The following is a 13,926-nucleotide window of genomic DNA, read 5'->3' as shown; positions in this document are numbered from 1 at the left end:
GCTGTTGAACTTTGGTAATCATCCAATCAGGTACTTAGTGCCGGATGCAAAAAGCCGGGTAATTTTATTTATTTATTTATCACATCGTGAACAAATACTTAACATGAGGAAAGGCACAACAGGCTCATGCCCAAAACTGTCCCGTTTCCAATTTTCAATTCTGATTAATTCCAGTAGATCCATCTTTTGAAATGGTCTTCTCTGATTTGAATCACGTGAAGTTAATCTGGATTATAATTTAACTGGCTTCTGTGCAACTGGGCCTTTGTGAGGGAAATTCTTGCATTCCTCTGAGAATTAATCTCATTTTACTGTGATTAGATAGAACATTTCTGTAATAATGTTATTATAGTTTCTTCTTTCGTAATAATTGTTTTATGCTTCTGTCCGGAGCGAAGCTCGGTCCCCGATATTTTAGAATTATATACCATGTCATGTCAACAAATCAAATTATTCTGATCAAGTCGATTAAAATTTCTAGATAATATTTCTCGTGAGATAAGCTGATTGATTTAACAGCTGAAAATAATTCTGTCTCTCTGAATCAGGTACTCACATCTTCTATTATCGACAGACGACGAAATTATCATTTGTTTTTCAAAGGATGAATAATTATTATCCTTTTCTTGTCTTTCAGAGAGCTCTCCCATGGATGAGACCTAGTTCAATCGAATTTTTATATCTTAAGCCCACTATGTTCCAAATTTCGTCAAAATCGTTAGAGCCATTTTCGAGATCCGTTGGACATAGATAAACATATAGATAACCATATTTCTACTGTCAAATTAAAGTGAATCCATATTTCTACTGTCAAATTAAAGTGAATCCATATTTCTACTGTCAAATTAAAGTGAATCCATATTTCTACTGTCAAATTAAAGTGAATCCATATTTCTACTGACAGATTAAAGTGAATCCATATTTCTACTGTCAAATTAAAGTGAATCCATATTTCTACTGTCAAATTAAAGTGAATCCATATTTCTACTGTCAAATTAAAGTGAATCCATATTTCTACTGTCAAATTAAAGTGATTGGTTTGCTTTCCACCCGACAGTTAAGAAAAATTTCACAAATTTATATTGAAATTTTCTATGTGCTGTACAAACCGCAGGCGTTGCTTTTTAAGTGTGCTCTCCGAGAATATCTATAGTAAATTTAGTACGAACAAGCATTCCAAAAATATTTATAGATATTCTCAGACCTATATCACTTGGTGTGCTCAAATCAACATCATCAATATCGGTGCAGTTCTCTTAGGAAAATTCGATTTCCACTGACATTAAGTTCCCACGAGCGTGAAAGAAAACTTTTAAGTTTATGCTTGTTTAAGACTAGAGAATACTCATTGGGCAAGTTGATAACCTCTTTAAAGTCTCCTTCACTATCAATTATGTGTATGCAAATTTCACCACTATCAGGAAATGTGACATTGGTTACAGTAAACCAATCGTAAGCCAAATGGTCAAAACCCCAATTTGCTTGCGGGTCTGCATCAATTGAAAATTCATTAAAGCTTGTGCAATCGAAATAAGCACTCATCTTATCAGTTCGAACGTTTCAAAGCAAATGACACCTTCTGTTGCTGCAATTCGACGCGTGCTATACTTTCCTTATCTAATGTGATGTTACGTAGTGAAATCCATCGCTCGTGCCAAGGTTATAGAGAGAAATGGTGATGCGCTCCTATGTGTTTTAGACAAGTAGCAGACTGGTATGCACCCAATTCGGGCCTCCTCGCGCGTTGCTGCTTTCCCTCGCCAGCTATGCTTACAATGCTTACCGCTCGTTATAGATTTTCTTTTGGGGCTAATACAAACCCAGCATATTGACCAAGACCCATTTTCGATGTAATCAAATCTCCCACCTGTTCCTCAGTCAAATTATGTTGTTTAGCTTCTATCCAATTCATATTAAAACTAACTTTTGCGTAATTCCTTACAATATCGTAGGCCATTTTGTGAATGAATAATTTTAAATAATCTATAAAAGCGGGTGAACATTGCAGTCTCATCACAGTATCTTTTTCAGAATTTGTAATCAAGGTTGTTAGTTCATCATTAACCTTTTTAACAGCAAGATCCAATTCATCTTTCTTAATAAAATCTTTTAAATCAGTTTTTTGTGCATATTGCTCAGTAATTTGTTTAATCAGACCATTAACAGCATCCTTTGTAACGAATTGTTTAATCCCATCAAAAATAGTAGCTTTTATTGCGTCTGCCATTCCAGATAATCTTTTTTCAAATTCTTCCTTAGTTATATTTTTACTAGTCAATTTCTCCAAAACAGTATCTAAATATTTATTATCAATTACTGACGGTTGTGTTTCATTTACTTTAGTAAAAATTTCTGTACTAAGCTGTTTCAGTTTAGTGTTAAGATAGTTTCTGTCCAAGATCTCTAAATTTTTAATTTTATCAGAAATGGCTTTCAATTTTTCGTCCAAATAAGATTTATCAACCTTATTTTTGTCAATACTAACCAACTGGGTTGAAAAGGTATCTGATAAATTTTTCACTTCTCCTAATGCACTCTGTAGAGTTTGTGTTCTCTCTATGATAACTTTATCAATATTTGCACTAAAATTCTGTAATGAACTTTTAACAGCTTCACTGATTCCCTGCTGATTTATTGAATCAATTATAGTCTGTGTTATGACATCAATATTACAGGAAACCTCAGCAGTTGAAGCGGTAGCAGTAGGTGTTTCAATCCGTCCGAATCGATGCAAGGTCATCGTGACACTAAATAATTAGTTTTGCTTCTCTGAGCTCTTCTAGTATAGATGAAATCTCAACATCATGAGCAGAATTCCCAGAAGCTTTTGAGGAATAGAGTAAATTTAATCTTTCCACTAGTTCATCAAAACTATCAAAGTATTGGTAATTTCTTTCATGAGAAATATTTTTTGCAAAATTCAACAAACCTTGTCCCTTCTTTTTAACAAGTTTTTTACTGGGAAATAATTTCTGAATCAATTGCGATTTAATTCCATGATTACGTTTAACATAGCCTCTTCGATCTAAATGTACGCCAGTAAGTAATAAGATACGTTTGTACTTGTCAAGGTCATCATTATTATAAAGATTTCTGTTTGGTCTCGCTTTGAATAATAATTCGAGTAATCCGCGAGTTAGACAAAGTTTACTGAAATCTTTATAAGACATATCTCCTCCAACATGATCTCTGTGAATTAATTTGAGACTCAATAAATCCATCTTAAAAATAATAATCATATTTGCGTTATCTCTAGTGAAATGTTTCTGTGTGGCACCATAACTCTGAATTAAATATGCAGTATCAATATTACGATGACGACCCATTGTAAAATATTCTCTAATCTGTGGCACATTACTCAGTTGCAAGTCATCAAAAATTACCAAGCTATATTCAGGGATTCGGTTTGGATGGGGAATTTGGCTCACATCATCTTTCATGTGAAATCCGATATTTTTCAAACCTGCAAATACCTGTTTTAAAAAGACATATTTTGGTTGATATAAACTTTTACTAAATAAGTAAATGTGCTTAAATTTTAAACCATTTTCAGCAAATACTAAATTAAATAAGAGATTTGTTTTTCCTCCAGCACTAGGAGAAATTATTAACATTCGCGCATTGTGAGGTAGCAGATTCCCATTTTTACAAAATGCAGGCTTTTCTTTATTTGTAATTAAGGTATCAAAGTTAACAATTGGTAATTGGCTCATGATTACAAACGTACAGTACGTGATCTGATAAGCCACTGAATATTTAGAACAATGACCGAGGTCATGATGACGCTACATGTGTGAGAGAGGCGTTTCCCAGAGATTGGAATGCAGAGCAACACTCTCCACCTCCTCTCCACATCATCAGACAGATTATGGATTCTTATATTACGAAATGAGAACCAATGTCAAATAATACTTCTAATATATTTTCAACAAATGTACATCATGATATTTACAATAAATGGAATGTATTTACAATAAATGTACATGTTATTTACAAAACTATTTTTCATCTAATAATTGATCTTTACTAATATAGCTAGGTTTAGAAAATCCAATCCATTTCACTAACAATCCTTTTTTATCACGTTTTAATATTTTTTCAATCAAATACACTTGTCTCTCCGTTTCGTTTAATTGCGTTTTTTTAATTTCTTCTGCATAAAACCGACCACTAATTACTTCACCGTTTAGATCTCTCAGTGAGTAGGTTATAGGTTTGGAAGGAAATATAGAATGAATCACAAAATACTCTGCGCTCCAGTTTATGTTATAAGATTTATCGAAAAATAATCGTTTCTTCGAGATTCGCACGATATCGCCTAGCTTAAATTTTGGTTTTGAATTTTTCAATTTATATCGTCTATTGAATGCAGAATTCAATGACGATAAAACATGTGTACGATCTTTTTTCCCCACATCTTTAGGTTTCATTCTAATTGAACTGTGCACTGTAGCATTATAATTTTTAACTAAACTGTCTAGATTGGTTAACCAGTTTTTTGTTCCGTGCTCAGTTAAATATCTATAAATTTTTGCTTTAAGTGTTCTATTAAACCTTTCAACTATGGAGGCTTTCTTATCGGTAAAAACATGGTAATGTTTAATACTATATTTATCTAATAATGCTTTAACTTTTGAATTGAAGAATTCTGTTCCCTGATCTGTTTGGAACAGCTTAATGCCCTTATTTTTAGAAATAATTGGTTGGAGAGCGTTAAATACAGATTGACTTGTCTTGTCTTTTAATGGTACACAATATGCAAATTTTGTAAAACAATTAATAACAACTAAGATATATTTATAACCCTTATTAAAACGTGATAAACTTATCATTTCAATAAGGTCTGCTTGAAGGAGATCTTTTTCACTTTTCAGTTCATACTTGCGAGTGGGATAGTTCACACGCGGCACGCTATGAAGCTCTAAAGCTAGCTTAGATCTAATAATATTCATGATATTTACAACAGACAAATCAAATTAGTGGTGTTGGATGATTGTCACGACACATACTGATCAATCAGTTGAAGTGTTGAGACTATAATGACCGAAAGGGAGAGTATTCAGACCATCTTCTGCAATGTATCTTTTATCGTCATAAGGACTCAAACAAATTTTTGCACATTCGACCTGAAACATACTATGGTTATAGGATCTTAACATACTAAATTTTTCTACATGTACACTACGTTCAAACAATGATTTCTTATACAAATTAAAATTAAGTTTTCTACATTTAACCGATGACTTTACTCCTTTTGCTACGCATTTATTTACAACCTCGTCATCATTCTCATTACCAACTAAAAAGCTGTAAAGTTTCGATCTAAGACCTATAAATTTAGAGATCGGCCTTGAGCCCGTTTCATCCTTAAACTTACCTACAACTTTATTTCTTTCCATGGAAAAGCAAGGGTGGGCAGGTGGATAGTTAGAAGTATCGAAAAGGGTCAAATTATCTTTGATCAACTGATACACATCTTCGACTTTTAGGTTTAGAAGAAAACTGTCGGTGTCGGTCATACAGAGTTCTACGCGGTTCCAGGGTACGATTTTTTGTAATTTGCAATAAAAGAATTCGTACATATGGAATTTACTCAACTCCAGTACACTGAAGCCGGAATAGACAGGTTTGTTCATTTTAAGTTCCAACTTGCGAGAGAAAACCGCGATCACGTCCGGACTAATTATTTGCCAGCGTTTGCATAACGGATTTGAAATGTACTTGTCTAATCGTTTTTCGTCTGTAATAATTTTAACATTAATGTGTTTCCGAACTGATTGTATAGTCTTACCAAAACAAAGATTGCAACAGGCCTTAAAGAAGGATATTTCAAATTTATTTTTCGCGTTCTGTCTATTCCGGATATTGAAGTCGATGTAGCTTTTCAGCCAGGGAGATTGGGAAAAACTAATGACGCGATGCACTTTCAATAATTTCAAACCGAGCTGAAGGTAGAGTTTTAAATTGACATAGTGTACAATGTACTTTTCACGGTTAAAAAGTGTGTTCATGAGTTTTCTGGTCACTCCCTGACCGTTCTCATTTGTCTGATACTCGGACAGCAATTCCCGCGGGGGAGTTAAGTGTAGCGGCGCGAGAGGGAAGCTGGCATGTTTATCGTGTAAATCTTTCGGGTACTCGAGATCGCATTCAATTATGTAACCAGTTCCTGAATTGCTGTCCAAATTCGCGAAATCAAGTTTGGAAATTTCTTCCTCTGTGAGGAATTTGAAATTCCCAAAAGGGAGGGGTCTGCTCATAGCATCCGCGTAAAGAGAATTAGCATCCACGTAAAGGAGATAATTAGACGGTTTTGAGGGATCGTATGTCTCAGGTAGATGTTTATTATTCGCCTCACAATAACGTTTACCGATAAATGAGACCCCGCCTCTCATTCCCGCTTCGAACATGAGATGCATGTCCGGATCTGTAAGTAATTGCAATTCGACTTTAGTGTACTTCAACATGCAATTCCAGGTGAAGTCCGCGAGGGAAAGAAAATGGGTCACATCGAGGCCGTATGAGCTAAAAAGCGTAGACCTCATGGATTCAAATACTGTTGCTAATAGCATTACGTCCAAACATAAATAAAAATCGTGATATTCACCCAGATTTTTCAGCTTGAATGTTGAGAACACTCTTTGCGCATGCTCATATTCTTCGCGAGACAGAGGTGTATCAGTTAAGTCGTTATGAAAACATTCAATGGGAGGGAGCGATGTTTCCGCGAATTTTTCGGGACAGCTCATGTACGAGTAGGGATATACTCCTTTTTTCAACAAGAGCTGTCTGTGTTCGCGAGGTGGATCATGAAACACCGAAAATAATCTTTCGAACTTCTTTTCCATGTCTGTACTTTCTACCAAATTACGCACCAATACTTCCAAGGATTCAGACATAAACTTGTAGGAATCTAGAAATTTAATTTTGCCTACTGAAAGTGTCAAAAATCTTTCTGACGTATTTGCGATGCAGGAAATTTCTTTTTTACATTTACCGAGCGCTTTCAGAATAAAATGCGAATCAAAACCGGAGAAATTATGGAAATAACACGAAATGTAATCTGGAGTACGCGCTGTTAAATTGCAAGAAACATGTGCTGCACATAGGTAATTACCGGTTTCGTGCGCGTGGTGACGACATTTAATATCGGTTTCTGAGAACGGTTCAGCACAAAGCCCGCAGTTTACTGAATTTTGAAATTCGCGCTCTTCACTTTCGGACAAATGTTGCATCGGAATTTCACGTTTCATATCCTCATACAAAATTTCGCCAAGATCTGTAATTTCCTGAAGAAATTTCTCCATGATTTTTTCGTCTAAACTACTCGATCTATGGAGTACAGGTCCGTAGGCGATTTCTCCGTTTACATCTATAACAACGAAACAATACCCGCAAGGAATATGCCGCGCCGTTTTCTTGGTGTAACTACGAGTAATTTCATCGGAATCGGAATCATCATCATCATCATTATCAATATTCACAACGTATGTTTCTAAATCCGCGTAAATAGTGTACTTTTTCTTCAACGTCGCGCCTAGTTTCTTGAATTTAATTGTCTCTCCGCGTTTAGGATATGAAACGCGCTGAGATTCAAACTTGGAACAAAGTTCCATATGTTTCAACAAATTTGCTTTCCCGTCTACATTTATAGATTTGTTTGATGTGAACCGGTGAAAACAGAAATTGCAAACATGTACTTGACCGTGGCATTTTGAAAGGTGGGAGAGAAGACGCGATAGCCCGTTTTTCCCGTTCGCGGTATTTACTAAACAATAATGTGTTTTTCCTGCATCGCCTTTCAACATTAAAAGATTAATTTGGTGTTTACGCGTGCGGAAAATGCTTGTACGGTAGGGGAAAAACTTTTTGTTGTCATACGCGATGACGTGAATTGCAATGTCCGGATTGAGTATTTCGAATTTCTTAATATCGCGTGTCGTCACCGGGAAATTTACACCTCGCATATTGAGTCTGTGAGCAAACTTGCTCAAATACTTTACAGTCAAGTCCGAGTTCCTTGGTTTCTGATGGAAATATGCGAGGACCGACCACAAAAAACATTTTTCGTCAGAAAGATTTTTGACATTTATAATACATTTTTTGTTTTTCAAAAACTGGGGTGTTTGAATGAAACTGGATGTGTATATAGGATTATATTTGATTACATTTACATCCAGTGATTCAATTTTCTTCAACACCCATCCAGACCCATGTCTTACGAAATTTTCGAAAGACATGATGATTTTTCTCACAGCCAAGAAAAAATGCTCATTAAAATCTTCATAGTTCTCAAGCACGTTTAGCGCTATGTTGGAGTAACTATGTAGATTTATTAGAGATGAAACAGACTCATCAACCTTGTCATCCAGCACCACTAATTTATACAATAAAACGTTAAGCACTATGTACCACTTAACATTTGCATCATACCGTGCCGCATGCTCCCTAATTATCTCGAACACTCGAGTTTTCGTCCTCTCAAGCACACTCTCAATGTCAATATCCTCGTCCTCAAAACTGATGCGATGGCGAACTGCGCTTGAATTGATCCCACGAAGTCTGCGTTCCCTCGGCATGATACTGAAAAAACAAAAGAATAATGATCAGGATGGCATAGGCAATAGTATGTGTAAAGGAATGTAATTCACAATCAGTTGTGAATTGACATTCACGATGTTATCACAAGGACAGATAATGTTACATGAAAGATTGAGATTATTAACATTCGATAAAAAATGGACAAAAACTAGTCAGAATTTGTCGGCAGAAAATATGGCGAAAGACGGTTTTGTATTCGCAAGTGAACCGGATATTGTGCGCTGCGTATTTTGTTCAGTTTGTATAGGAGATTGGGAGCAAAATGATGTTGTAGCCAACGAACATGCAAAGTTTAGCCCAAATTGTAGAAGGAAAGGAAATATAACAATTGAAGATGAGAATTACGATAATAATATTCTACGATTATATGAAGAAAGATATTTATCATTTACTAATATGCCAGAAGATTTATCTGTACAAGGAGAGTGGTTTGAAAAACTACCTCCACACCATCTACATTGTTACATTTGCAAACCATTAACTGATAGAGCAGACTATTTTGCAAGAAATGGTTATTTCTTACATAACTATCACTATCTACAATGTGTGTTTTGTAAATATATTATCGTTGAACCATTTGAAAAAGTAATGCATCATCATCATCATCATCATCATCATCATCATCATCATCATCATCATCATCATCATCATCATCATCATCATCATCATCATCATCATCATCATCATCATCATCATCATCATCATCATCATCATCATCATCATCATCATCATCATCATCATCATCATCATCATCATCATCATCATCATCATCATCATCATCATCATCATCATCATCATCATCATCATCATCATCATCATCATCATCATCATCATCATCATCATCATCATCATCATCATCATCATCATCATCATCATCATCATCATCATCATCATCATCATCATCATCATCATCATCATCATCATCATCATCATCATCATCATCATCATCATCATCATCATCATCATCATCATCATCATCATCATCATCATCATCATCATCATCATCATCATCATCATCATCATCATCATCATCATCATCATCATCATCATCATCATCATCATCATCATCATCATCATCATCATCATCATCATCATCATCATCATCATCATCATCATCATCATCATCATCATCATCATCATCATCATCATCATCATCATCATCATCATCATCATCATCATCATCATCATCATCATCATCATCATCATTATCAATATTCACAACGTATGTTTCTAAATCCGCGTAAATAGTGTACTTTTTCTTCAACGTCGCGCCTAGTTTCTTGAATTTAATTGTCTCTCCGCGTTTAGGATATGAAACGCGCTGAGATTCAAACTTGGAACAAAGTTCCATATGTTTCAACAAATTTGCTTTCCCGTCTACATTTATAGATTTGTTTGATGTGAACCGGTGAAAACAGAAATTGCATACATGTACTTGACCGTTGCATTTTGAAAGGTGGGAGAAAAGACGCGATAGCCCGTTTTTCCCGTTCGCGGTGTTGATTAAACAATAATGTGTTTTTCCTGCATCGCCTTTCAACATTAAAAGATTAATTTGGTGTTTACGCGTGCGGAAAATGCTTGTACGGTAGGGAAAAACTTTTTGTTGTCATACGCGATGACGTGAATTGCAATGTCCGGATTGAGTATTTCGAATTTCTTAATATCGCGTGTCGTCACCGGGAAATTTACACCTCGCATATTGAGTCTGTGAGCAAACTTGCTCAAATACTTTACAGTTAAGTCCGAGTTCCTTGGTTTCTGATGGAAATATGCGAGGACCGACCACAAAAAACATTTTTCGTCAGAAAGATTTTTGACATTTATAATACATTTTTTGTTTTTCAAAAACTGGGGTGTTTGAATGAAACTGGATGTGTATATAGGATTATATTTGATTACATTTACATCCAGTGATTCAATTTTCTTCAACACCCATCCAGACCCATGTCTTACGAAATTTTCGAAAGATGAGAGGATTTTTCTCACAGCCAAGAAAAAATGCTCATTAAAATCTTCATAGTTCTCAAGCACGTTCAGCGCTATGTTGGAGTAACTATGTAGATTTATTAGAGATGAAACAGACTCATCAACCTTGTCATCCAGCACCACTAATTTATACAATAAAACGTTAAGCACTATGTACCACTTAACATTTGCATCATACCGTGCCGCATGCTCCCTAATTATCTCGAACACTCGAGTTTTCGTCCTCTCAAGCACACTCTCAATGTCAATATCCTCGTCCTCAAAACTGATGCGATGGCGAACTGCGCTTGAATTGATCCCACGAAGTCTGCGTTCCCTCGGCATGATACTGAAAAAACAAAAGAATAATGATCAGGATGGCATAGGCAATTAATAGTATGTGTAAAGGAATGTAATTCACAATCAGTTGTGAATTGACATTCACGATGTTATCACAAGGACAGATAATGTTACATGAAAGATTGAGATTATTAACATTCGATAAAAAATGGACAAAAACTAGTCAGAATTTGTCGGCAGAAAATATGGCGAAAGACGGTTTTGTATTCGCAAGTGAACCGGATATTGTGCGCTGCGTATTTTGTTCAGTTTGTATAGGAGATTGGGAGCAAAATGATGTTGTAGCCAACGAACATGCAAAGTTTAGCCCAAATTGTAGAAGGAAAGGAAATATAACAATTGAAGATGAGAATTACGATAATAATATTCTACGATTATATGAAGAAAGATATTTATCATTTACTAATATGCCAGAAGATTTATCTGTACAAGGAGAGTGGTTTGAAAAACTACCTCCACACCATCTACATTGTTACATTTGCAAACCATTAACTGATAGAGCAGACTATTTTGCAAGAAATGGTTATTTCTTACATAACTATCACTATCTACAATGTGTGTTTTGTAAATATATTATCGTTGAACCATTTGAAAAAGTAATGCATACACCGTTTTGTATATATTATGCTGATGAGTCTAAGACAAAAGACGCTCATCATACAGATGAAGCGAAAAAATCACAAGCATGCAGTATAATGTAGAAGGTTTTTTATCCTCCGAGGACAAACACTGTGCTCGGAGGAGAAAAACTGTGCTCGGAGCACAATTTTCCTCCTCAGAGGATAAAATCGAAGTAAAAATGTACTTACATGTGTTGATGATGCGTGAATCTCCTCGAGTGTAGAGGTGTAGATAGCGGCCTATGGTATGATTGATTCCTCTCAGGTGTAGATACTGCCTTTGACTCCTCGAGTTGAGAGGTGAGAAAATGCTGTGAAAACAATGAAACCAAACTGTAACCAAATATATATTATAAAGTACAATAAATTATCGCTAGAGTGTGCTTTTCATAATAATAATAATAAGCTAGAGCAAGCTAATCTGTTAGTAGTGATCTTGTCTTTGCTGATACAACATCAAGCTACTGTACTGAGATGGATCAGTGGAGTCTGAGTTAAAGTCTTCAGATTTGTGCGTTCAATTCATTATAGATAGACATTTTAATCAATTAAGTGAATACCATTCTGTTCCTTTAGAAAAAATGTTCGGACATTTCATCTAAAGGAACAGAATAGTTTTGGGCTGTGCCTGTTGTTCTACCCGATCATATTCATATGATTTGTAATTATATCAACGAATAAATAAATGAATAAATAAATAAAATCGTAGGCAGACAATTGAAAAATTACAAGCTTTGAGTAAACTGGAAAATTACATGCTGGTAAACCTCATGATCACAAACAGAGAGGTATGCATAGAATTCAATGTAATAACAAAAATGAGCCTTGAAAAACATTCAAAATTGTTATGTATTTTTTAATGCTGTTTGTAAAAAAATGTTTATTTGTGGTCTAGATTCCATCATAATAGGTGAGTGACGATCGCATTGATAGCCCAATCTTTGTAAGTATAGTATCTCATTAATTAAACTGAATTACAAAATATACATAATATATTGAATTATATCAAAGATCTTCATTTATTTACTTTATAGATTATACCCTGTACGTGGTTTATGAGAGGGATTATAGTGAGAAATTAATTATGCTGGTTTGCTTCTCATAAATCTAATTATAACAAAAGTTTTGCATAACTCTCTGGTGAACCTTAATTGATTATCATTTTTTAATTGATCTTAATCGGCTTTATTCATTAGTTTTATGAGGAACAATACAGTAATTAATATTTATTTTACAGTTTTTAGTGCTAAGTAGAATGAATTTTGTTTTTTGTCAATTCGGATCTTAATCTTTCTAAATTCAAAATCAATTGTTTCATGTGTTTGTATTCTGTTTCAACGTGGAAATTAGTGAAGAATTGAAAAGTCGCATGTGCATAACCTTTATTTGGACAATTTATTTTATGAAATTGGGATGAAAAGAAGTTTTGGACTGTAGTCTGGCAATAATTACACAGTCTATCAATAGAATTAAGAAGGTTATAATAGAAAACAATGCTCATTTAACAAAAGAACAATTAAATAAACTTATCTGGAATTTTTTACGAGATTCTTCAGATGAAACAGGCTTAGAACAAGATTGACAAAGAAAGATCAAAATCAAGTATGTGTGCAATATTGTAAATAAATGAAATGCATCTTTCTGGTTGGTTAAATATTAAAATGTCTCATTGATGATAGAAAACACTGTCAAGATAAGATTCATGTTTGAAAAATGAGCTCCTCTTACTTCCTTGTTGAAGGATCTAACATGGAGAACAATATTGTCCTCGGAGAAGAGGAAAATTTAAGTAAAAATGAACTTACATGTGTTGATGGTGCGTGAATCTCCTCGAGTGTAGAGGTGTAGATAGCGGTCTATGGTACAGGTGTAGATAGCGGTCTATGGTACAGGTGTAGATAGCGGCCTATGGTATGATTGATTCCCTCACGAGAGCACAACTGCTTATGAGACCGAGTAGTGAGGTGAGAAAATGCTGTGAAAACAATGTAACCAAACTGTAACCAAATATATATTATAAAGTACAATAAATTATCGCTAGAGTGTGCTTTTCATAATAATAATAATAAGCTAGAGCAAGCTAATCTGTTAGTAGTGATCTTGTCTTTGCTGATACAACATCAAGCTACTGTACTGAGATGGATCAGTGGAGTCTGAGTTAAAGTCTTCAGATTTGTGCGTTCAATTCATTATAGATAGACATTTTAATCAATTAAGTGAATACCATTCTGTTCCTTTAGAAAAAATGTTCGGACATTTCATCTAAAGGAACAGAATAGTTTTGGGCTGTGCCTGTTGTTCTACCCGATCATATTCATATGATTTGTAATTATATCAACGAATAAATAAATGAATAAATAAATAAAATCGTAGGCAG

General features: G+C 34.7%; 1 protein-coding gene across 1 annotated transcript in view; it reads right to left on the bottom strand.

Annotated features, from left to right (window-relative positions):
- The window catches only part of LOC111043637, a 40,359-nt gene extending 26,952 nt beyond the window's left edge, over positions 1-13,407 (bottom strand). Inside the window, exons 1-3 of the mRNA XM_039435311.1 lie at positions 13,355-13,407; positions 10,607-10,918; positions 6,027-6,177 (exon numbers count right to left, since the gene is read on the bottom strand). Of these exons, the coding sequence (XP_039291245.1) occupies positions 6,027-6,177; positions 10,607-10,914 (459 nt within the window). The 5' untranslated portion in view covers positions 10,915-10,918; positions 13,355-13,407. The remainder of the gene's footprint in view (positions 1-6,026; positions 6,178-10,606; positions 10,919-13,354) is intronic.
- Positions 13,408-13,926: the final 519 nt, after the last annotated feature.

Source organism: Nilaparvata lugens, chromosome 9 (genome assembly GCF_014356525.2).
Source record: "Nilaparvata lugens isolate BPH chromosome 9, ASM1435652v1, whole genome shotgun sequence".
NCBI lineage: Eukaryota > Metazoa > Arthropoda > Insecta > Hemiptera > Delphacidae > Nilaparvata > Nilaparvata lugens.
The sequence above is the reverse complement of the archived record's forward strand: the minus strand, read 5'-3'. Positions and strand labels throughout refer to the sequence as shown.